At 44.6% G+C, this 26,603-nt stretch overlaps 1 protein-coding gene across 4 annotated transcripts in view; it reads right to left on the bottom strand.

Annotated features, from left to right (window-relative positions):
- Positions 1–26,603, bottom strand: part of LOC101803678 (uncharacterized) — a 43,257-nt gene that overhangs the window by 6,694 nt on the left and 9,960 nt on the right. For 2 of the 4 annotated variants that reach the window (XM_072044413.1, XM_072044414.1), the window contains 3 exons: positions 16,382–16,570; positions 10,487–10,577; positions 5,802–5,880 (listed from right to left, as the gene is read on the bottom strand). In XM_072044413.1, the coding sequence (XP_071900514.1) occupies positions 5,802–5,880; positions 10,487–10,577; positions 16,382–16,461 (250 nt within the window). In that variant the 5' untranslated portion in view covers positions 16,462–16,570. The other 2 variants (XM_013092338.5, XM_072044415.1) reach the window with 2 other exon arrangements.

Genomic DNA, 26,603 nt, shown 5'->3' with positions numbered 1-26,603 from the left:
TCTGAAATCCCTGTCCCCTAAAAACTTCTATATAGCTGCCAAAGCTGCTATTTACCCAACATAGCCATAGCACTTGGGTCATTAAACAATACTGATGGCAATGCCCGGAGAACGCCAAGCACCTATTGTAGTATCACTGAATTCCTCCTTTGATCACCATGGTCAGAAATACCTGATTTTTATCACTCTTTAATAGCTCCCAATCAACTTCAAGAAGTTACCACAATGCTCATGGTAGAACCTTTGTCAGGCCAGGGTAATCATTGACAAAAGCAGAACAGCAGATCTCAGCGGCTCAGCACTGTCAATCAGATGTGACCTTCTGCATGGACTCACTACCCCAGGGACAGGGCTTCAGCTTCCACATTGAAGATCGCTCTGCCTGTGTCAGAGCAAGAAAGGCTGTAAATGTAAAAGCTGCTTTCTGAATGTCCCAAAAGAGCCGTCAGAAACTGAAAGGAAAGATAATCTGAAGCACATTTGAGTCAGTTCTGGGGGATGCACACTCTTAAGTATACAGTAAGAGCTTTCATGTTTATATTTTCTTATTTGGTCATTCAAAAGAAACAAATCTTTCCCACAACTAAGGTACAAAAAGACTACCTCATAAAATTTGTCCACCCTTTGTGTGTCCCAAACAATGCTCACAAGTAATCCAGCAGTATTTTACAGGAGCTGTTATGACCTAGAGATACCAATACTTACTTTTTTTTTTGCCCTTGAAGATGCAATTGACAAGTATCTAACTATGCCCTGAGCACCTGCTCTCTAAGTATTAAAAGCTTCTGTTTCAGACCTGAAGGGCTCAATGCCTCTCAGTTTGCCTAAGCTTTCTGGCCACCCCAGTTTGTCTGAAATACCATCTCTACCTGCAGGCCTTGTCCAGCAGAAAGCAGAGATGCATGTTGTCTGATTCCAATATTTGTCAGCTAAAGCGAAATGAAAACCCAGCGCTCTGATGATGGCTTCCAAAATCAAAATGGTCAAAAGAGAAATTTGAATGAAGTTTATAAATGACAAGAAATTATAAGCAATTATATAAATATAAATTAATATTACTTTTACAAAGGACTTTTTTTTTTTTTAATATGATGTATGTCTCTCAAGAGGCTTGAGAACTCATAAGAAATTCTCAAGAGCCAAAACCATTGGAAGTGAGCTTTAGGACCAACACCTCATTGTCTTCACTAGGAGAGGGAGACATCAGCACCCATGACAGCTTGCTTTAGAGGAAACAAAAAAGGTTACCCTTGGTTTTGGATGCATTCAGTAAAACTAGTGATGATAACTCAGTTGCAACACAATTAAGAAATCACACTGAGCAGCTGCAAAGTCAATTCTGCCAAGGAGAGAGCAAATCTGCAATGACCATCTCAAGAGGGAGCATTTTCAGGTAATCAGAAATAACTTCATTACCTGTTTAATGCCCTAGCTTGTAGGTAGACAAAATCTAGTAGTAATACTAGTACTAGATATAACAACCCATCTAATCCAACTCTTTATTTTGTGGTTGTAACCCTGCATTCAAATTAAGAATTTCTCTTTGTTACCTAACTAGCGACGTACACTCTGGGTATTTTTGGACGGGCACTGAAGCACCAGCATTAGCTAGAAGCAGCATAGTAGATTTGATGGGCATCAGTAAGGTGCACCTGCCAACTTTGGAGACTTTCTAAAAGGTTAAATGATAATTGGAATTTACAAAACCTGCAGGTTCCTGAGAATCAAGGAAAAAAAAGGCATATTCACACATTAAATGACCATCTTCCAATAGGCAGGTTGGTACTAGCAACCTAGGAAAGGTGAAGCAAAGACCAGAATATGTTCATTTAACCTTAAGTAGCAGCTGTGTATCTGATGGAAGAAGTGATGTTTTCCTTCCTCTCATATGTGCACACATCCACATCCCTCAGTTGCAAATCACAGACCTATTAGTCCACTTACTTCATCTTGTACAGTTTATTAAATCATAAGGACTTCCATTCTCTGGTGCATTTGGGGAATTTTGCAGACTTTCGGTGCTCCTACTCAGGTCAGCCATGCAACCAGACGATTAAGCTAAATTCCCTTAAAAGAAAATCTTTGTTTAATATTAAAACGAAAACATTAAGCTGTAAAACATTAAAGTGTTAGTTAATGACCATTACGGCAATATGAGAGCCAGATGGAAGCTGCTCTGTGCTGTCCAAGCTTGGCTTCCCCGGAGTGATGCTCTGCACGACACAAACCCTCCCAGCAGCACGGAGCAGCTCAGCAGCACCAGTCTGCTCACTGGAGGTCGAGTCCTTGGCCCGACGTACAGCCAAACAGAACACACATCTCCTCATGTTCTGGGTGGGATGGAGGGACTGACACTCTGTTAACTCCTGAACAAAACCAGCCTTATGCGAGTGGCTCCTCTAACATCAGCCAATCCATCGCACCAAACTGCAGCAGTTCCCAGAGCTGCTTCTGGGCTCCGCCTCTTCCCAGTGAAACCAGTAGGCAACTTGTGCAGCAAACATGAAAAGGCTTGGACCATACACACGCCTTATGTTATCTAAGTCCATATAGACCACGTGCAAAGGAAGAATAATTGCATCTTTTCCAGAAAGCAGTTGAAAGGTGTTTGAAAGCAACACCTGTTCACTAGTTAGGCAATAAGACAATTTAGAAGGAATAAAGAATGAACACCCATTCTTTCAGGAAAACCTTTATGAATTAATAATATGTGGATGTACCCAGCATTCTATTCAGAGACCTCTAATTACTGAAAAAATCCACAGGAGCAAGTAGCCAGACTGCTCTCAGACTCTCGCAGCAACACCTCCAAAGCTCTCCTCTAATCACCACACTGGATCAGAGTAGCGGAGTTGGAAGAATTCAAGCAAATCTCCACTGGATTCTTAAACTAGGCTCTAATCCGAACGTTAGCATCAAATGAGAAGCTCTGTTTTTGCAGGAAAAGGATCTGTCTCCCATCATGGGACCTTCCTCCAGCATTTAAGCTGAGCCAAGCACAAATGAAACCTTGAACCTTTGCCCAGAATGATCATCAGGAATTGAAACTTTTGAATTTGGGACAATATAAAAGATGCCAATAAAAAATTCTTTTCTGCAAGCCCTGTTCTGACGCATAAATCTTGCCCCACTTTCCTTCCAGCCCAGTTAAAACCTGGCCTGTGCCAAATCCCAGGGGAGAGCCCACTCAGAGCACTTCTGACACAAGCCAGGGAGCAGTTGGAATTACAAAAGACAGTTCCCACAAGAATCCCAGATCAAAGAAACCCACCTCCATTTGCACGAACTTTTAGATAAACATCCAAAAAAAGTTTAAAGTTCACTACAGGACTAACCCTTTTCTGCAGCCACCCTCGTGCAAATCCTTTTGCCAGTTGTCTTTACGGGTGGTAAGGTCTTTGGGGCAGGCACCAGGACTTCCTATGCATTAGTAAAAGGCCAGCACCATCAGCCTCTGGTTCTAAATGGAGAGCGTGTGTCCTGCCACAGTGTAAATATTATTCGTAACCCATCCAGCTCTAACACATGACTTCATGACAACCCTCTCCTCCTCTCTCCACACTACTCCAGGTTATTGAGATCAAATTCAGTGAGATTTGACATGTGAAAGTGAATCATACACGGTATGTCCAAATGACCAGAGACTGGGAAACAAGACACATGATCAGGTCATATGGAAACAAACCCCCCAAAAGTCGTAACTCTCATTCCTCCTTTTCTTTAACCACTCCATTCAACTACCTGTTACCTTCTCTGAGTTTAAACTAGACTCAAAATACTCCCAGAGCCATGATCACATCACAGAAAGGTTGTAGCAGATACCTACTTGTCCCTTGGCATCCTACATCTGGTAAAAGATATACAAATAGAAATAACTAAAAATCCTGTGATGACAAGTAAGGTTCAGGAACCCTAACTAAGAGCTCAAAATCTCACTCTTCCCCTTGTATTAAAGCAAGCAGTTTCACAAAGACTCAAACCATAGATTATCTTCAGGGTTATTGTGATGTGACTATGAAGTTTTCTTGTCAGGCTGCCAGTGGGAAGGAAAAAAAAAGGCTTTCTGAATCAGGCCCTTATCATTTATACCACATTACAATCCAAAATGAAAAATGACTTGCTCCAGATTTGATAGAATAAAGCATCTTGAGATGCCAAAGAAGTACCCAATTTTCAATAAAGACATTAAACCTAAGCTTCAAAAAAAAGGGAATAATTACATCGTTTTTTGCTTTGAGTTTTAATGCTAAAAGTGTCAATTTATAAAACTAGGTGAACATCCACAATTCCTAAGCAGACTGCAGCTAATTAGACCCCTTTTGATCTTTTATTTTGCCTAGAAGCTTATTTAACAACTTTACACAAAACTCAAGGTTTTGACACAGTAGTGGACTGGGGGAGGGGGGGAAGATTGCAGAAGAGAAAAATTCTCTGCTGCTTGCTAAGGTGGGAGGCTTGTCACTTCCCCAAGCACATGTGCTATCAGCAAAACTGGAAAATGCTTTCCAGCCATGAGATGGACCACCTCTTATTTGAGCTGTCTGCATGGAGACGTGATAGAGAACAAAACATTAAAAACTAAACCACCGTACAAACAGAGATGTTACTAATCCTCCAGCATCACATACACCGTTTGTGTGTATAAGCTACAGTTTTAGGTAAAGGGTGGAAACACAAGACTAAATACTGTGCCTCCCAAGGAATGAGAAGGGGATGCCTTTAATTGCCATGGCAAAGAAACGGCACTGACTGAGTAGTGTTGTATGAAACCATCATGCAGTGCAGAGGCATTGCAGTTTCCTACCTGAGCAGCATCCACCTTCATTGGAAAGGGTTGCCCAAAGGTTGAACACAGACAGACCTGGTCAGGCAAGCAGAGAGCATGTTTTGCTACATGCTGCAGCAAAACAAATCTTTAAGTGAGTTGACTCCGTCCTGGGGCAGTGGAAAGGACTAGACAATTTCTCCTGGTTCCTTCCATCTCTCCTTCCCATGAAGGACTGACATCAAAATAACTGTGGGGGCCAGATGACACAGGAGCCACTAACGCATTCATCAGTTCTGTGCCCACATCACATCATCTCTCTCCTTTCCGTAACAGGGTATTCTTGCCTCTAACACCTTCACATCTCCCAAGTCAGGATTGTTAAGGGCAGAAAGCTCCTTACCCTGTCCTGAAACAAAACAATATTATTAGATTTGAAGGACCCAGGTCGCTGGGCTCATGCACGCAGACCCTGAGGACCAGGGAGCCCGGCTGATCCGAGGCTGACTGTTGGGAAGGGAGTGATAGAGGGAGGAGACAGGGATGGAAGAGAATTAGCTGCTGCAAACAGCAAAGCTGAGTCTGCAGTAACACGCTCCTGTCTGCGAGCAGCTCCTGTCTGACAGGGGAAGCCGGATAGATTTGAAACAACCACAACCATTTGGATGTACTGATTTGTGTTCCATCTGCGTTAATCTCTGCTTAAAAGGAACAAACCTGGGACCTGGTCTAAACCTCCGCAATAGCAGCCCTCCACACCTGCCCTGTCACCACCTACCTTTATCTTCAGTCCTGAGTGAGGGCACTCCAAGTTCACCTGATAGCTGAGCTTATTTCCGATTCATTGTTCAGGCAGGAATAAATAATGCTGACTGCAGCTCTCAGCCCCCAGAGACACTGCACACCCACACACCCCTCCAGAAGACCCCCAACACCAGCCCTGGGCTGTGCTCAGACCCTCCCCACCCCAGACTCACAGCTGCTAAGCAAGCTTAAACCATTGCCTCCAATTTTTTGAAAAATTGCTCTTCCTCACCCAGTTCCGAGGCCATCCTGCCTTGCAGATTTACTTCCTTTTCTCCTTGCTCTCCTCGAGGTACATCAGCTGAATGGGGCTTCAACAAGAAATGGAAGAAGGAAGTGATCCCAGACTGTACCCACACCGCGGCAGCGGAGCTATTTCACCCCTCATGCTACGCATCAGCATTAATGACTTCAAAGAAAACCATTTGCAAAGTTAAAAGCTTAATGTAGTAACAAAAATCAATACCGTGCTCAAGAAAATCCCCTGATGCTGGAGCATCACTCAGGTAGACAGCACAGGGGCATTCCCTCCACTACCAGCAGCCTGGCAGGCCATTAGAGAGGGGAGGCTGCCTTAATTTATTCTCTTTGTCATCCTAATATAGATCTTCCCTTTTCAATTGCTCTTTGTACCTTCATACTGCAATTTGGGTTCATAAATAGAACGAGTCCTAAAAGCTAGGATCAATATATTGTGCGTTCCCTTTCAGATGGGAGGCAGAGAGAGCCAAATACCCTGCTGGCATAAACAGCAAGTTCCTTTATGCTGCGATTTTACCATTTAAAATATGCATCCAAATATGGACTCGAACTTAGTTAACTAAATGAAGGAAAATTTAGTAGTCACCCTTGCGTTCCCAGAGCATTTTCTGTACATAAATTCAAGCCTTTTCCAAATGCTAATAATTCACTGTGTACCATTACTAACAACGCAGGTAAACGGGTCTGCTCAGATGCAGAAATTGAGCAGAGGGAGACTGAGCACCCAAAGGTAAGTGTTGTTTTAAGGAGCAAAAGCAATTGTGTGAGCCCATGGAAACGCAAATCCCTGGTTTCAGCTAAAAAATTCAAATGCTGCGAGAGATGCGTCTCTTTTTAAAAAAGGATTATTCCTAAGGTTGGTTGTTTTTTTTTTGGTGTGTGTGTGTCAGATTCTTGCCCCGTGAGCAGAGGTGGTGCACATGAAGGTACTTCAACACCTTGGCCACAGCAGACTTCAAAATCTTCCTAAAAGAAACTTAATAAACAACAGCAAACAGCCCAGCCTACCGCCTCCTTGACTCCCAATAAACAAGGAACAGAAGGAAAACAATCAGACAAAAAAAATACCCCAAATACCAGAGGGAAGATTTTATTAAAACCAAACCCCAAAAAAAGAAACCAAACACCACCTTTCAGTGCTTAAATTTGTCCCTATACATCAATAAAATTTGAAATAATTTGCACTTTGTGGGGAGACTGTATGTATGTTGTATGTAAATCTCATACAACTTTGTCCATAGGCAGCTCTTGTTTGAGTGTTAATTTCTAGCTGGACAGAAGGTGCTGAAGGTGACCTCTGGAAGCTGCAGGGACAAGTGAAAGGTCAGTGCACAGGGCTGCAAAGTGTTGGGTAACCCCTTGGTGCTCTGGGGTGTCCCCGTACCCCAGGATCGTTCATGCATCCTTAGAGGAGAGCGTGCAGCGTTGCATTGCTGACAGAAACTTGTCTATAATTTGCTTTTTTCTGACGTAACGTAGATGGATTTCTTAATTTGACACAGTCCTAAGGGACTGGGATGCTCTCTGTTCCCCTTAAATACACTTGCCAGATCCATGCAGCTCCATTCCACAAGGAAGGAATCCCCACGGGTACCAATTGTTTCAAATAAGAAGCCTAAGCAAATGAAAACCAAACCCTCTCCCCGCCACCTCCTCAACAAGCACACAACCCTACCAAAGCACGCTGCTGCTGATGCTTTGCAGCAACACCTGCTTAACACCAAACAAAAGCACCCATGAGTCACCAAGTCAGTCAGTAAAATCATATCTAACATGTCAAAATATTTCAGCTTCACCCAAACACTCTTAGCTGGGTAGTGCTAAATATTAGTTCCATCTCTTAATCCTCCTGCCAAGCGAGCCAGATTTCCTGCTAGAAAACAAAGCTGAGTAACATGTCTGAGATCAGAGGAATGGTGCCCGAACCAAAATAATAACTAACATCTCATCCCTCAGTCTGTCCTCCTCCAAAGAACGAGGCCCTGCTCCTTCCACCTCTGTACGTTTCACCTTGGCTTTTATCCAGTGCTTATTCCTCTTATTTCCTCTCCCCTAGAATCCAAATAAATCCGCATGGCGCTAACTGAGCTCCTACAGAGCCGAAGGTGAGAGAAAAGCATCTCAGCCCCTCGTTCACCCAGCGGCTCAGACAGCTCGGGACAGAATGCAGCCACGCATCCCCCGGGGCCACACACAGCCCTCCGAGGGACTTGCTGGGGACAGCACCCACCGTTTCCCCAGGGCAGCCTTTCTGGATCTCGCTTGCTCTCCCTGCTATGTCAGAGAGCTGCTTTTGATGATGGAGCTGGAGCCTTGTGGGCTCTTCCACCCTTTCTTTGGAGCTGAGATGCACCAAGGTGCGTCAGGACACCTTTACGGAACAATGGCTTAGAGTTTGTCCAGAAAGCTCTATGAGCACGAGTGCTGTTGCTCCTGGAGAAATGTCTACAGGGCTGCAGTTAGGAGAAGGGGGGAGAAACATCTGTGTGCATACAAGAGCAGTGCAGGCACAGGCTGCAGCTGTGAAGCCCCTCTCACTTGGCCAACGCTGTCTGCTAACTGCTGGCATAAATATAGTAACAGTGCTGCACATATGGCAGGCTGTTTAATTTTAGAAATCAAAACTATCAAGTGATTAAGTTAGTCATCCTTCCTCAATTTGGGACCAATACAGCAGTACCAGAGGCAGTGGTCATAACCACTGTGGTTTGCTAGAGAGAAAGAGCGCGCATGCGTGTGCTCCTGCACAGGCAGGGAACACCAGAAACCCTGCTCTGCCCAGCCTCGTTTTTCAAAGCAGGATGGGACAAAAGGAAAAAAACTCGAAGGAAGCCTCCAAATAGAAATGGAGTGCCTTGTCACCAGTGGACCAAGCCCTCCTGAGCTCAGCAGCCTGGCCTGTGCCGATGCTCACACACCCTCGATGACATGGGGGGGGCCTTGATGCACTGCAGAAGCAGCAGCACCTTTTGCAGAGCCCCGCAGCTCCTCCCCAGATGCAGCACCAGTCGCACCAGGAGGATGCAGCCTCGCAAAGCCCATCGGTATCTTTCCCTTCCAGTGAAAACCAGCGAAGGAAGAAAGCAAACAAGTCATGGAGGGATTTTCTGTTTCTCTAGACAAACACACTAAGAGCAGTTCAAAAGAGGCTAATTAAATTCTAAAATCCCTGTGCAAATACGTTAATAATGATTTTGAAATGAGCAGTTAACCAAGGAAGTTTTCAAGGTGGGAAGTGTTTGATACAGAAGAGCCGCTCAGCATTCGCCGGAGACAATCTCTCTGGATAGCGCACGTATTCGGGGGGTGGGCAACAGCCAATGCTCTTCCTTCCCAAGCACCAGGAAGCCAAGCTAACACCAAGTGACATGGCTGTAAGCCTGAAGGATCACTGTGCAGCCCCAAAGACCTTTTCCTACTTATTGCCAGGACAGAGGAAAAGCAAAGACATTTCTTCGCTCCTGCTGTCACTACAGGATGTTTCTAAATGCCAGATAAATCTTTTTCCTCTTCCCACATAACCCTAAGTCAAAGAAAAAAAAAATCAGCCTATAAGAGGTGAGTAACCGTAATTTGGGGAGAGGAGCTTAACCCAATAATCACAAAGACCTTTTGCCTGATTTCTTCTCATTTCCGCAGCTTGCATCAATAACCACACTGATGGAAAACGTGTACGAAATGCGACAATTCCAATAGGAACCAGAGTCTCTCCCTTTGTGCATGAAGCATGAAATGATGAGAAATTGATAATTTCTTATAATTGCTCATATGATGGGGTGGAAAATCTGACATTGTTGTGCGGTCTCCACTGCCACGGTTCATGGCACGTCTCGATTCGAAATGCCATCTTTCTCACAAGCAAGCAGGCAATGGAACTGCCTTCACTGAACGATGGCAAACCAAAACAGAGAAAAGTAGCGATGTGCCCTTGCAAAGTTTTTGGCAGAGCAAGGAATTAAACCCACTGGCTAAGCCCTGAAAGCCAGGCTATCCTGTCCTGGTCAAACCTCCAACCATGGTCACAAGACTACCCTGCTGCTTCTCTTCCCTTATTCTTTGCATGTCCTTGCTCACTGCAGCACAATTACATTTTTTCAGGCAAGATCTCATGAGATATTGATTCATATGCTTGTTAAAATCCAGATCCATTATACCTCCCTTTTTGCTTTCATTCACTAATTTTATTGTCCTATAAAATATAAAGATTTTCTGATGAGATACATTCACCATGCCGCCACTACTGCTAAAGGCATACAGCTGCCATCGTCTTCCGGAAACATGTTTGTTTAGTCCATAAATCCTTCTTTTGCTAGATACAAAAATTACGCATACAGGACAATAAATTCCAGGATCATTCTTCCTTTGGATTTGACAAGCAGGACTGCAGTTATTTCCCCAGCCCTGGAGTACCTCTCAAAGAGCAGTCAGCAGTCCAATAACTTTAGATAAACCATTTAATTTCCAGAAGGAGCCTTGTTTGTATATAGACACAAGTTATAGCCCGCTGGGTGCTCTCTGTTCTCACTGATTGCTCCCGGTTGGGAAGCAGAGGTTTTGGGTGAGTATGGTACTGGCAGTCTCTGCTTGCTGCACCACAAAGACACCTCATTCAAAATTTAAGAATCTGATCCAGAGGAGGATATGTTTGTTACTTACCTCAGCAGCAGGCTGAATATGCTGTTCTGCAGTATCAACAGCTAGGAGAACAGGCTCAGCAACTGTTTTACACTGCATTATGAGTAGATACCTAAAAGAGAAAGTAGGGAATAAAAAGATAGTAAAAACGACCAAAAACTGATTCGACTGATTTGGGGGGTGGAACAGTAAAGGAGAGGAGAAACTAAACAGCTTTGACTCATCCTTAAATGCTCCCCAAAAAGGCAAAGAATTATATATAGGTAAATACAATTGGCAGAAGCAGAATGAAAGGAAAATGAAGGAATTTAACTGCAAAATTCAACTGGACCACCAGGAAAAGTCTCCAAGCAATCCAACTTGTTGTGGCATGGTGAATACTGCCTAGAAAAGTGGTAGAGTTCACATTTAAAGCAGCTCAGACAAAACAATTCAGATGCAATCAGTGTATGTAAGCATAAATAAGGCACCTTTAATCTAGGCTAAAACTTGCACACTGTTAGCAGCAAAATGTAGACAAATATATCAGGGCAAGCTGCTCAGCTACATCCCTGTGACTTCAGCCAGAAGCAGCCCTTGCTGATCCACATGCCACCATCATTCCTAGAACAGCTCTGTGTAATGAAAAAAGCTGAGATGCCCAAAGGTGGCAGAAGAACTTCAGGATACCAAAATTTATCTCCTTGCAATCTTCTAATTTACTTCCAAGGCTGCCCAAGGGCTGGGGCAGCAGAGCACGTGCATGGTTTGGGTTCTCTAATTGCACAAGGATCCTTTGTGGGACATACACATGGGATTTCCCAGCTAGTGCGGGGTTCAGAGGTCCTCCATAGACAGCAGCCCTGGCTGATGAGCACAACAGCTTACTATCAGTGATGTGGGGTGGGCAGCAGAATTCGTGAGGGCCTGAACATCAGCTATGACAGAGGGATGTTTTGCCAACACTGTTTTCTTTTGCCCAGCTAAAGCTCTCTATTAAACTACCAGTGGAGAATAAGACCCCATAAACATCATATCTGGAATCTTGGGACTAATCATCACAAATATAAGTGCTCTTAGTCAAAAATATTGCTAGATTTATTGTCTGCACTTTTTTAATGCATCCTGGAGTAAGGATTTCACCATACTTCTCATTGCTAATAGTCATACTGAGCTCATGAGGAGGAGTGGTCACAGCCTGGAGACCCTGACGGCAGAGATTTTACAGTCTTTTCCAAATCAAAGACTACAGATGTGCCAGACTAATCCTGATTAGTAACAAACACCTTTGCTGTGAATATATTGATAACACTATGCAACTGTAGAAGGCTTTTTATGTCAGGTGAACCACATTCCCACAGCTGTCTGATTTTTTTTTTTTTGCCACTTTGCTGTCCTTTTTCTCTTGTACGCTATTCCACATACTGATGCAGTTAAGAAAAAGCTAGGAAAAAGACTTAGCAGCTGTTATTAAAACTGTAGATTCTTACCGCCACTATTTCTCCTTCCAACTAGATTCCATTCCTGTTGACTCTCTTTTCCTAGCTGAGCCTGGAAGTATTAAGACACCTTTAAAATCCTCCCTGTTACATACAAGTCTGGTTCATTGTTTGGATATGATGTGGCTAAAAAAAAAAAAAGCCAAGGCTGGATTGCTTGGACAAAGGTACTACAAAAGAATTCAGGTACACTGCATAGGTATTCAAACACTTTATGGGCTGCTCTTGGAGACGACAACCCCTGGCTAAGTGCCACCATACCAGTGGTTAGATGACAGCCTGGATGATCTAGCAAGAATGGAAAGTATGCAAGTACTCAGACAAACATTGAAGGATAGCAATAGAAGAACATGGCACATGCAAAGCATCGGTTATTTGGGAACAAACAAACCTCCTTTGCTGTGCCATACTTTAGCAAGCCCATTTCCATGGTAGCTTTCATCATTCACAATACAGCAATGTCAAACACCAAGAAACATTTTGCTTGCCTACAACGTACTGTAATGTGAAAGAACGCAGAGGTTACCTGCAGGAGACACCAAGCATAAACACCTGCTTTACCTACCTGTTCTTTTTGTTAGAAGAGGTATCAGAGCTCAGGTGCTTGGGCAGTGGGCCAGAGCAGGGCATGCTGGCTCCTAGTCCCTGCTCAGAGGAGGAGTGGTGTCTGATAGTCAAAAACAGTTGAACCAGGATCTAAATTTTGTTCCTAGCTCAACCCTGACTCATGGTACGTAACCTTGAACAAGATGCTACACCACCTTCTCCACGGGGACATGGCAGAATTTGCCCATTTCCCTGTGCCTGGCTGTATGGCGCAATCACTGCCCATAAGGTACTTTCGGGTCATTGGCTCAAGGGTGCCAGAAAAGAGCAGAGCCTTATTGCTGTAGCATGTCCAGGGCTTATTCTGCACGATATTAAGAGCCTGGGTCAATGTACGTGATTTTTTTTCCCAGCACTCCAAGAAATCTTCTGCATAGCAAAGTTAAAGCAAGCGAGAGAAAGAGAGACGTCTCCGTTTGATTGGCTGTGACTAGCTGCAATTAAAAACTATAATTTATTACCCTGGATTACGAGTATAATTTCAATGCAGAGAATTAAGGTTTTCTTCTGAGATGGAAATAAAGATTAATTTTTAATTTCCTTTCTCATTGCACATTTAAGAGCAATGGACTCCATAGAAAACTACAGGTCAAAATAGTTTTATGGAGGAATGACAATGTTCCATTGCCGAATAATTTAATGCTCTTGCTGCCTTTTTAATATTTGACTGCAGCTCCCTCATGCGAAACAACGGCAGCAGACACCATACACGTTTGCTGCAGCACTCAGGTCAATGTGACTTTGAAAAAACAAAGTTTCACTGCTCAGGACTCGGGCAGCTCTTGGAGCTCCCCCGACACATCAAGCCGCCTGCCACACCAAGGGACACGAAGGTTTTCCCAAAGGGCAGGCAGCCAGCCTGGGGAAGGAGAATGGGAAGAGCAGGAGTGAAATGAAAGCCTGGGGGAAGCAGAAGGCACCAGAACGGATGGGCACATGGGGTGAGTATTCACCCATCAGGCACATAACACACCAGGCACATCCCACACCTCACAGGCTGGCAGGTATATTCAGATAAAGTAGGAGAAATGTTTCCATCTGGGAAACACTGCTGTAAGACAGCAGGGCTGGAAGGTTTTGCCTGCAGGCTGAACACATTATTCCAATTTCCACAGCACATCAGCAGAAAACAGGAAAAACTGAGAGGCACGAGGTCGTGAATTCACTGAGGCCCTGGCACCGTGACTAGGTCACTGCTTTCCGAAACAGCTCCCATGTGTTGGAGAAAAACACAGTGGAAAAACTGGGAAATCCACACCATTACACAGCACTTCCGAGCTACCTGTAACAATGCAACACGGCACAAGAAAGGAGAGGAGGTCTGTGTGCCTCTATTCCTCCCAGAAACAGGCTCTCGGGACAGGATTTGATGCTGCTGCAGATAGCAGGAGGACACCATCACATGCCTGAGGCCTAGTATTTGACCATGAGCAGTGAAAGGAAGTGCCAATGAAATTCAGAAATGCCTTAAATCATTGCTCTGGTAGTAGCAATTAAAAAAAAAAAAAAAAAGGAAGAAAAGCCCATACTAATGACTTGTATTCCAGTTAATTGAATAACCCTGCACTGACGGAACTATATCCTAGATGACCTAATAATAGGCCTTTCCACTGCAGGGTTCTGAAAATTTACTGACATCTTATAATTGGTATCTTGGTTTATAAATGGGATTAGGTGCCTAAGTGATGCAACTGCTGCTCAGCAGAGGGTTATGCTGAGCACAGTGCAGGGTCACCGGGAGGAACATCTCCCAGGGACATGGTGACAACACTCTCAGTGCATCCTGGGGACCAAGTGGCTGCATGCGCAGCTCCACCAAGGCCAAGTCTCAAGGCTGCCAGGGGCCAGCCCTGAGTTAATGGGCAGGGACCCACATCATCATGTAAATTAAAATTAATCCCACTTTTTTTTTTTTTTTTCCAGGATGAAAATAAAGGAACTCCCTCACACAAAATTCAAACAATGCTTTGTCCCAAAAGTCCCTTCCTTCCACTCCTGATGTACTTTCCCATGTCCTCTAAGGCTAACTGGGTCAGCCTCCCATTAGGCTAAGCACAAAACTACACCACTAAAACCAACACTTCAAAAATGGAATTTTTATGTGGACCGGAGACCTCAGAAGGTCACTCACAGTTGGTTGCACACAGTGAGGACATGCTTCATCCCAGGTCTAGGAGAACAAAGCAAGCATTTTGCAAGTTGCTACTATTCAATTTGGGGAATTGTCCCCTTGCTGAGGAACTGAGTCTTTTCTGGGGTGTAAAGGTTTGTTAGATTTATTTACTTCCCTACCCAGCCAGAAAGCAAAAGCTTGAGTGCTCATCGCCAGGCTGTCAGGTGCCAGAAATCATTCAAGGAATACATATTCAGATATATTACAAAACGTCTGAGACCCACAGGTTTGCTTCTTCTACGGAAGCAGGTACAGCTGTAGCCATTTGACATATATCTGCCATACCAAGCAAAGACTTGGCAAAGACTTCTCTGAGCTCAGAGGTTAAATCAAGCATAGTACTTACTTGGAATCCCTCTACAGAAAACCTTGAAGATGAAGTTAGGGCAACTGAACAGGGAGTGCTCCTTCCTTCCAGTTGGGAATGATCCCCAAAACACATCCCTTTATGTAAGACTTTAGCCAGAAACTCTAGCCAAGCACAGGTACAAGGGCTGCCCCATCCCCTCATGCAGCAGCATGCCAACTGGTTTCTAACTCAGCCATTTATCACCTCCTGACACCTTACAAAACTCCCTTCAGATTTACATTTCCCTGTACATTTTCCTTCACTGTCTGTACTAAACAATTGTGTCCAGACTTGGGTTGCTTTAATCAATCACATTTCTATTCTCTTGAGGCTGCTTTTCAGCAGCAACCAAAGCTCTTGCTACCTACCACAAGTTCGCTTCTGACAACCGAGAACTCACAAATCCAGTGAAGAGGATACATGCCTGGGACTAGACTCTGTGAGAGCCCAGCTTTGCAAAGCCCAGAGCACCCAGAATTTGGATCAGTTTTTCAGAAGTCCTTCACCCCACCACTGCTCCCAGTGGGATACCAGTGGCCACCTTTGCCAAATACCCCAGCGTTTTTGGGCCCCTTTGAAAGCCTGGATTCCAGTTTTGGAGCACAAGAGATGCAGAAGCACCAGCTGCTATAGAGAATCCTTCTCACAGCCTTTCGAGATCAGTTTTGCCTCTAGTAGCCCACTGCTGGTATAACCATTGCCTGAGTGCAAAGCCTGGTATGTGTCTCCGGAAATGGAGTTTAGATGTTTGTCTTATCTGAGCAAGTTCAGTGACTGAACACTGCACAAAAGAGCGTGAGCAACCCTGACAAAGCAACTGCCGCCTCCTTATCACGGTCTCCAAAAGGACTGAAAAGAATCAAGCATCAGAAACTTATCTCTTGAGAGATGTTCAGTGCCCATGCCTGGCTTACCGATCAGCTCTAACTCCCCTTTTTCACTAGAGTTTTGCTGCCTTGTTTTTGGCCACACAGTACAGCCTTGCCACTTCCTGAGTGTGGAGGAGTTGTGAGGGGAAGGGGGTGTGGAGGATGGGCCCTCTTTGCCGACACTATTGTCTTGTATTTCTGGACAATGGGATGTTTTTACCCATGACAATTTTACCGTTGTGATAACCGTAACAAATGGCCATCCTGGTATCACAGGAAGGTTCTCAAGCGTTAGGTGATGACAATGAAACAGAGGCTGTGGACAGGTTTCCTTGAAGTCCCACTAACCTGGGCTTCCTCTCTACAGCCTCCCCATGCACTCCAAGCTCAGTTTGAGCTCTTGCCACTAATACGTTGGCTGCATCAACAAGAGGCACATACCTTCTGGTGGGAGAAGGCTCTTGGTGGTGGCCTACCGCTGGTCCCAGAAAAATATGGACTTGGCACATGCCCCTGAGCATTGCAGTGCATTCCCAGTCCCCCCATGGCTGGCGCAGTTGTGGGAATGAGTTAAGGACAACACATTCAAGAGTAGGGACGTTGCAGCATGAAGAGGAGATTCAGTATAGCCTGCAGGGATAAACAGAAAAAAAAAGTTAATTAGAGGAACGAGACATGTTTTAGACTGAGCAGAAGGAAACAAGCTCTTTACAGGAACAAATGCTCCCCATATTTACCCACTGACTCCTCCACTTCTTCTAATTGCATTGGGCTGTCTTTCCTACACCCTGCACAACACTCCTAGACAAGGCAACCTCTCATGCCAGTTTCCTCAACAGTCTTCCAAAATACTGCTGCTGCCATGAAACATGCAGTTCTTTGAGCCCACAGCATCTGCTCCACCTGCACAGTCAGTTGGCATGGGCTTTCCAACATCACCAAGCCCTGCTGTACAGCTCCCACTGAAGACAGAGGGAAAACATCTTTTGGGTTCAGTAGGAACAGAGTTTGGTCAACCCTGAATTCTTCTGAAAATCCTTCACTAAAGTACAAAATGAACAAGCATGGAAATACTCAGCTCTGGAGTGTAAGGATCAGGTCAAAGCAACCAGTGAGCAGGAAGGACAAGAGCAATAGCTTAGACAGGACAAGACACTCCAAGCAAACCATGTTTTACTTCAAGAATAGTCTCTGGAAGCCCATATGAGACTTCTTACATTGCAGCAGCCAATCAGCCATAACAGAGGTATCATAAGTCAATCCATGGTAGTGGAACACACCTGCCAACTGGCATTTCTACATTTTTGGTATGTGGAAATAACTTAGATCTCTAGGTCAGAACTTGTTTTCAGGAAATAGGCTGGGGTAGGATCCAACAGCAGCCCTGTTTGGGTTGCAGTTGTGATGGTATAGCCTTCAGCTGATCTCCTGAGATTCTCATGTTCAGGATAGGAGAAATTGAAATGCACAGAACACAAATGCCAAGGAAGACTCTGACTCTCAGTCACACACAAATTCTGAACCAAAGTAGCTTAAAACAGGTCAGAACAGTCTGTCTCCACTTATAATTGCATGTAATCTACTTTTATTGCCTCATCCCAAGTTCTCAAATTTAGACAAGCAAATATATTGATTTATACAGACCTGTAAACCAATAGACACAAGTACACTCCTTGAATGTTGATATTTAAATGGCAAGAACGTCTTTTCCTGTCTCTGACGCTTTGCATGCAGAAAAAGAGCAAAATTAGCATCATGCTTTATTCTCAAGAAAACCAGCACCTCTCCCATTAAAAGCTCAGGATCTTAGGCCAGACATCATGAGAAGGCAAAAACGCTGCAGAGACTGCAATATTATACCATTTGCCTTCATGGTTAACACAGTTAATCTAATTTATCACTTGCCCACCTAAGCTTGGTGTGACAGCAGTTTATTTAAGGGCTGGGCAGAGCCAGAAGACCTGCAGCCTTGCCCAGCTCTGTTCCCAACCTTCCTGCTCACAGCCCTGAGTGGACACCTTGCCCCTTGTGCTTGCTCTCCCCTTCCCCAGCTGTTTGCCCTGGCCAGAGCTGCCTCGACCTACTTACAGCAAGGTGTATCTCCCCTAAGCATATTCTGTTTCTTGTTCGGTGAAGCCCTATTACAAGGTCTCTAGGTAATACAAAATAGATGCTAAGTGGTCGTTCAAATATCTCCACGCATTTCCATATTTAAAAAATATTTCCTCTAGAAAGCAGAAATAATCAACAAACGTCTGCCTGTAAACATGCAAGGCTAAATCAGCAACAGATGATGTTTACGGAGAGGTCTCACCAAAGTAGCTTTGTACAGCTAACGTTCCTTTATCAGATGCTCCCCAACTAGCCCCCCTCTCGTGCTGTGTTCAGCTTAACAGATAAGGCAGGGTCGGAGCAGAGGTTTCAGCTGACAGATAACTAATACTTGAACCCCTCTTTCCGTGCTGCAGAGGCTGGAGGTTTGGCGTGCTGATCATCACGAGCTCCACCTAGCTCATGGCTTCACCTCACACCAAGCGAGTCAGAGGGCACAGGACACAACGGAGCTCCACAGTTTGCCCTGGTAACAGTACCACAACTTGAGCTATACTAAAAGCTTTCCACTAGACAAGAAAATTGCACATTAAGATTGCCGTTTTAAATCGGTCTGGCATTTCTAAAGCTTGCGTGAAACAAGGTGACCAAAGGAAAGGCACCAGACATTCACCCACAGGGTCTATACCGTAGTGAATATTTCAATGACAATGAACGTATAAGCAACATTTTCTGCAGAAGAAAGGAACTACTGGCCCTGACGTACTGTTTTGAGCATTTAGGGTAACTGAGAACTCTCACCCAAAAAAAAAAAAAAAAAAGGAAAAATTCAGCAGAGGCTGTAGGTAGCCCTGACAGCGCACTGCCGCAGGGCACCCCCGCTCCTCAGCACAAGGAGAAACTTCATCACAGGCCTACTGAGCAGAGCTCTGAGAAAAGGACATTTTGTTTTCAGATGTTTTCCTCTTACACGCATTGAATGAAGAGGAAAAAAACACTAAAAAAAAAAATACACCAAGCTCTGATGAGAAAGATAAATTCTCAAAAACAGTGACAGACGCCCACAGCAGATACCAGAGGAAAAAGGCCACCGAGATCCGATTAGCCCGGTGAATCAGCGCTGTGGACAGTATCTCTAAACCAACCTCCTCTGCCCCCTTCCCCTCCCACACTCCTCTTCCCATCACCACAAGGCCCTGTTGGCCCGCGGCTCCTTTGCCCACCGCTCACACACGTCCCCTGGCCGTGGGCCCGGCGCTGTCAGCGTTGGCTCACGCAACACCCGCTGTTGGCGCTGCTGAAGTCAACGCTGGCATAGGCAGCCAGGCCCTCAGCTTCGGATCACTTCGCTTGCCACAAGAGCAGTTGCTGGCCCCTGCTTCTAGCACTACAGTCATCCTTTCCCCTTTCTGGCATTTGGGATGATTTCTGGGCTCACAGGAATTGAAGGGGTTGGGCTGGCAGGTAGGGAAAAATCTCATCTTTTGTGAAAGAGGAAAATATCTCCTTTTTGTCTAAGGAGGGCACGTAGCTGTCAGATGGGTGAAGCTCCTGTGCATTTGCCATTCTCTACCTCATACACTGCAACCTGAGTCTTCCCAAGGTAGCTCTAAGCCAGCCAGCCCCACACGGGCTGTGCACTTACGTGTGGTCCTTGGCTGGATCAGAAACCTGCACAGAGATCGTTGCAGCCAGAAGTACACCAGCAGAGGTGCCAGACCTAGGTTTAAATTTATCTTAGGAAAGCTGGTGTGATTGTCACAGCTGGCAGACGCACCTCGGGTGCTTTTCATCAGTCCACACAACAGAGGACAGCAGCCCTTGAGCTAAGAGGCGCTGGACAGGCTGCCTCTGCCCCCTGCTAGTGTTTCTGGGGCCTTGAATCACCCGGGAAAGGGAAAAACTACAAAGGACATGGAAGGGACTGGTAGGATACTGCTCTTCCACGGCTCTAAGTTGCTCTCCCCCAGTTAGAGGTGACAAATAACAGCCCCAGTGAGTGTGATGATAGCAACTGGAACCGCACACGAGTGCAGACGTTCTCTCCCAGACAACTGATTGTGGTTCAAGAGCGAAGAGGCAGGAAGAGGAGTGGCAGAAGGATCCTGTCATGAGCTGACAGAGGAATTCAGTCAGGTTTCAGCTATTTACAATTCCTTTGCTGTTAACTAGCAGACCTTTCGGTGACACTTCCCAGCAGCGAGCCCACTGCCACACGGCTGACTGTAAGCAGCGTCACGTTGCTCCAGCGCAGGCCAGGAGATCGACTCATAGTTTCCAGCCCAAGTGGGTACCATTTTGGCCTGTCCAAACTCAAAGAGGCAAACCCAGGAACAAAGCCTGAAGCTGATAAATACCACAGCCCTTCCAAACCGCTGGCAGCAGCTCCACTATGTGAGCAAAACGACAGCCCCCGCGTGCCGAGCCGGGGGGAGCAGCACAAGGCCCTGGCTGCAGGGCGAGCTGAGCACCAGAGCACCAAGAGGCTCTCCCAGGCCTCCCTCTCCTCTCTGTTCTGGAGCCAGCATCAGCAATATCTTTGCGGAAATAAGCTCTAATAGTTGCTCTGGATCCAGCAGGAGGAGCTGGCTAAGCACACATTTTTGTCTTAATGTAGGGCCTAAATAAACAGTCAAATAAGAAGTCAATTTAAGAAATCCTGTAGTTTAAAGGATTCCCTCAATTCTCTGTATTGCTTTTATTCCCGTGGCAATTGATACAAGCCTGAACTGCAGTCCAAATATTTTTTCCTGCCTACTTTTCTAGTGTTACTAGAAATACACACATAAATATACATACAAATTTGATGTAGGCTCGTACATTTTTCGCAAGTACTCTAACACCATTATCCCAAGTAGTAGTCAAAAAGGTATTTCTTTCTTAATTACACATATCAAACCCCACTGATATGCAGGCAAATCATCTACATAGCTGAGGGGTCCAGAGCCCCCCAAAGCTTGCTATCTGCACAGCTGCTGCCTGCAGTGCAGGGGCTCAATTAACTCGTAGCTTCCAGCAACGACAGCACCCATGAACACAGACACCTCTGCATCCTCCTTCAAGGCCTTGCCACATCATTTGCCAGCTCCTGTTTATCCAGAAATTGGGTTCTGGGCCTGTGGCTAACGAAGGCAAGGTTCACTTACCAGTTAGGAGGTGGAAGGAGATGGGAAGACCCTCACTGTAATTACTGGGTTTAACCACAGTTGTATAAAACCATTGCCTCGGTCTTTGGGTCTTAACTTATGATTTTGTCACCTGCTGGCAAAACTGCCATGCTGAGCCCTCTTAAATTCCCTGCCTCGAGGTAATAAGGGGCTTGTGGGCCCACCTCCTTATTTGATACTTTCCAATTTATTTAGCAGGGTTTGGATTGCTTTTCAAAGGGTCCATAGCCCTTTTCACTAAACTATACATTTCCTGTGACCCGCTAAAAACTTTGTAAAATATTTTGCACCTCAGCACCTCCAGCCCTCGTTTGAGTTCCCCATCCATTAAATAACAATAAAACAGCTCACTCCAGAGTCATGAGCGTGCTCTGTCAGAGGCCAGGAGCAAGCCATAAGGACTTTGCAAAATTGTCAGATGTATGCACCTGCTTATGAGTGGGTATTTTGTCCCATATTTTTGCAGTAGGAAAAGAAACCTGAGGTTTTACCTGACAGCTTCTTACAATCCAGCCAGTGTAAGGTATAATACAGTCTTTTTTTCCCTTGCTTCTCAGATCTCAGGAGCGTGTGCCAAAAGACTGTCAACTTGTTAAAAGTACATTAATGCAAATTCCAGAGCTTTCAGTTATGTTTATGCTAATAGAAAGCCTCCCGCTCTGTGACAGGCCCAAGTGAAGAGTCAGTAACAGGAAAATTAATTCCAGCTGTTGAAATTGATTTAAAACTAGCTTATTCATAATAATAATAATAATAATAAAAGAATTCCTGAAATAAAAATAAAAAAGGGAAATACAGAAAGCACAAAATCATGTTTACTGCATGAAAGCAGAAAGGGTTCTCCTGTTGGGAAGAAATCTTCCAAATTTAATCAAGCCTGGTTAAGAAGAAAGCTCTAGCTTGTTATCGGGTTGTAAGTGTAGATTAACATGAAAAGAATTAGCTATGTGCACAGCCTGATTTTGCAAAGGAAACACAAGGGTTTTGTGCATGTATTTTGTTTTATATTCCTTATGCCTAATCCACAGGCAAGGAGACCAAACCCAGGCTGCAATGGGACAGGTAGTATTTTAGGTGATAACGGTTGTGCCCTGAGAACACCAGGGCTCCTGAGTGGGACGATTAGCTACCCATGACCACCGCATTTGTTCAGTGTTTTTATGTTTGCTTTTTTCTGACTGGAGTTCTGTGCGATTTCTGTGTTTAGACAAGCCCAGTCTTGGGATCACATACCCCAGCTTTGCTGGGGTTTCAAAGTTCAAATCAAGAGCTACACGTGAAATTGCTGACTGGCCTGCTGTTTCTGAAGTGCTCTCAAATGTATCCTTGATCTAAATAACCAAATCCAATGTTGGTCTTCCTAAAGTCTTTGACTATCTATACGCATAGCCCTAAAAGGTATCGTGCTGTCTCAGTGCTACCAAAAGCAGCTGAAGGAACATAACACCTTGCAAAATGCAGTTTTGAAATGGAAGGGGAGGCAGTCTTTAAAATTTGTTCAGATATAGGCTTTCAAGCTTTCAACACCTACAAGTGGAGCCAAATCCAAAAATACGTGGTGTTCTCATTTAACCATACAAAGGAGCTGAGCTGCCAAAGGACACAATACCCACTGGCCTCTGCTGTAATACCCTCCCGAGTACAGGATCTGTCCCTTTTCCTAATGAGCACTCCTGAAAGATGTGAAGTCTTGTTTAGGGTCCTGCATAGATGCTAAGCCTATTTTTAGCCTCTATAGTATCCAGCTGCCAATATATGAGTAATTAGCCACAATTGCATCATCTGATTAGGACCATATTCCTTGCTGCTTTGGAAGGGACTGATCCAGAGTTCACTGACATCAATAGAAATCTCTCCTTTGACTTCAGCAGACTTCACATCCAGCTTTAAAGGACAGCCTTGCTTTTAATTATCGAAGAGCCCTAATGCCCTTCAACAGACTATGTCTCTGCCATCTCTTAGCTGCAGAGAACAAAAGCTCCCCACCTTAAATCTATCTGCATTTACCCCCATTTACAACACTGCACAATTCCCCAGGGGTGGACAAAGGGGTGAGGAGGGAGAGGTGCCATGACTTGTATGGATCTTAACCGATTTATGATACCCAGGAATTCACGTGCATGGGTGGCCGTGAGGATAAAGCATTGGACCCATTTCAGCAAGAACCTTGACAGAAGCCAAGTCAAACCCACGTTTACACAGGAAACCAATAAAGGAGTCCAGCCCCAGCCCAGTGAGGAAAGGACTGGGCTGGTGAGGTTGCAGGAGGTTGCTTCCTTTCAAGGAGGAAAGCGGGAAGGAGCTTTCTCTAGAAATCCCACTAGAGTTTCAGAAATTTGCCCCTTTATTGTCAACTACACAGACTCGAGATAAACTTTATAGCCTGCCAGAGCTCAGTAAAACAATGAAATGGACAGAGTAACTGCTGAAATGGAGACACTGTCATTTCAGAGACTAACAGTATCCCTGACTCATGCCATCAGAGGAAGGAAAGAACAACAATAAAGCAAGCACAGGCTATTTCTCAGACTGCGCCCCATGACTTCTGCTAGCACATGCCAGGAAAGAAGGACACTGCACATTTTTAACTGAGGAATGTGCAGCTAGAACCATCATTTGAACTTAAAAGGGCCGTTCGCAGCTTTATCTACCAGCGATAGTCAATTCGTGTGGGGAAACGAAGCATTGCAAATTAAACATAAAAATGATTAGTAAGTAGAAGAAAGTTTCAGTACCCTTTGTAAGACTGATACATCTCTCCTGGAAAATGATATTTTATAGGTGGAATTAGGAAGGATTCTCTGAGGGCTTATATTTCTCGCTGTGGCTCTCGTTCTGTCCTTGCTCACCCCATTTTGAGGTGGTCGTTCACGAGGCTCAGGCCATTTTCAAGCAAACTGCCAGGTCCCAGCTTCTAATCTAATGCAAGTCAGGCTTGTACCTGCCTTCAGTTCTCCTGGCCCCAAATCAGCAATGCAAACCCAGGAATTCAAATACCATCAGTTCAGGGAGGGGGTGGTTTTTAATAACAATCAGCTTTGGGTTATTTTTCTCTGCCTTCTGGATCCTTAGTCTTTCAGGCATAACCAAGTCGCATTTTCAAATTATGTGGGGGGGGGAATGGAGTTTACGCAAACATAAGGAAACATGCTTTTAAAATGAAGCTAAAACTATCAAGCAGCTATTTAATCCCCAGAGATCGGGTACTAAATCAGCAAAAATAAAATCAATAGCCTCACTAGAAAATGGTGGTGCTGCACATCCTCTCCCTTCTATATATTTCTTATTGACACGAAGGAAGCTTACCCTGAGAACCAAGCGAAGACTACCAGGATTTAGCCTTATGACATACAGAAACTGTTACTGTCTGAAGTCCATAAAAGAAAAATCATGAGGCTCAGTCTATTTTCCCTAAATGAAAGGAGTTTGAAGCAGGTAGGAATCACGGGTCATGAAAAAGTCAGGAAGAAGTCTGGGCTGAAGCCCAGAATGAATACATATGCAGGGAAGGCTAGAGGGACTCCTCTGCCTTGCTTTTCACAGGGCTTTTGAGCTCACCAGGGTAGTCAGAACAATGGCAAAACACAGGAATTTGAGAAATGGGGAAAAAGTAACCATCACTTCAACAGCTTCCTGGTTGCACCAGTCTGAAGTGACGCCTGAGACTGCAGGGAAGACCAGAACATGCAGGATCCCACATGCACAGGGTCGAGGTCACATTCTCCACGTGCTGCCCTGCTCCACATTCTCCTGCAGAAGGCTGGGCTGGCCTAAAAAGCAGGAACTTTAGAAACAACCTCAACATTGTCCTCGGCTAATCAGATGTTTCCTAAAACACCGTTTAAGCTATGCAGCACACATACACCTCCTGCTGGATCAGGCCTTTATTTCAAAAAGCTGTAGCCATGGAAGAAAGGAGCTGAACTCTTTTACAAGGCATTAAGTTTCATTTGCAATTACTTTGGATTTTATTGCACTACTGAATATAACAGGTTCATTAACTGGGCCAGCAACATTGTATCCATATGCCTTTTTAATAGAGCTTTTCTGTTATTGTTTCCTTATTGGTCTTTTCCCTTTTGCAACATGCAACTGGATTTTACTGGCATCCAGCTTTTGCAATAGCTCCCAGGTGGCTCCTCCAGGAACCTTATTTGCTAATTTGATGGCTGAACTGGTGTACGAGGAATGAAAAATAGTTAATGAAATGCCCGAGATGCTACTTTACAGCGGTGGCAACAACCCAGCGAATGTTCCCTAGAGTAAGCCCTGTGGGTTAAGCTGTACCTTGTCCAGTTCATCCCTGGAAGCAAGAAACTCTTTGCTAACACACCTGCCTTCCTCTGCAACCAACCGTGACTCCAGCAGGATGGAGGAGAGCCAACATCCTTGTTTTGTGAAGGGATGGAGACACAGCAGAAAGCATGAGAGGAACAGAGGATAGGGCTCCTGCTCCAGCCAGTTTCCAGAGAACATTTTTTTTTAAAGAGCAAAACCTAAAAAAATATCTGGTTGAGTCCAACAGTTCCCACTAGGAACCTGATGGTCAGGTTGTCAAAAGAGCTGAGCTCCCACCAGCATCCATTCTCCTAAGGGCTTGCAAGAGCTTGAGCTCCTTTGAAAACCTGCTTCCCTGAACAAGATACCAGCAGCTGATGGTTAAACGTGAAGGGCAGGCACTGTTCTCTTGGCTCTTGCCTTGTTAAATAATGCATTTCTTTCTACAGCGGATAAGTGCTGAAAAGCCTCATGGAAGAAATACATCTAAAGGAGGGATTGGAACAGAGAGATAAGCCGATGGTGGAGAAGAAGGGAGTTCCACTTGCACAGTTCCATGTCAAGAATTTTTTTTTTTTTATGCCCCCCCTTCCATCCCCCCCAGTCAGAAATGCCAAATTATCATAAGCAAAACACTGTACATAAGTAAGGGCTGATTCTGATGCATATTTCTCACTCAGGGAAAATGAGAAAACATTTGAAGTTTTTGTTTGCCATGACTCTTCGTTTCAATGTTTAATTTACATTTGGAAAAGATTTGAAAATAAGAAAAGTAAACATTAAATGAGATATTTCGCTTGTTCAGATCATGTGTCGTCTGGGGCTTTCTGTTTTGGGGTGAAGGACTATTTTGATATTTTTGAGAAGAGACATTTCAATCCTGATTTAGGAGGTTACTTGATTTTTGCCATTTTTTATGTCCTAAAAATTTATCCTGAGATAGGAAATCACGGTAAGCTCTGTTCTAGACCTAAGTACAAGGGACACAAAATCCAAAAGCATCACCACCCAACAGTTCTTCCTTTTGATGAAATACCATCCTGAAACATTTGCTTTGCCAAGAGCATGAGCAGGAATAGGAACAGGATGATCTTGCTGGGGTTATGATCCACCATTTCCAAATGCAAGCTCCTCCTCAGCTCCTCACACAGGCTCATTGACTCAGG

The sequence above is a fragment of the Anas platyrhynchos genome, chromosome 13, assembly GCF_047663525.1.
Source record: "Anas platyrhynchos isolate ZD024472 breed Pekin duck chromosome 13, IASCAAS_PekinDuck_T2T, whole genome shotgun sequence".
NCBI lineage: Eukaryota > Metazoa > Chordata > Aves > Anseriformes > Anatidae > Anas > Anas platyrhynchos.
The sequence above is the reverse complement of the archived record's forward strand: the minus strand, read 5'-3'. Positions and strand labels throughout refer to the sequence as shown.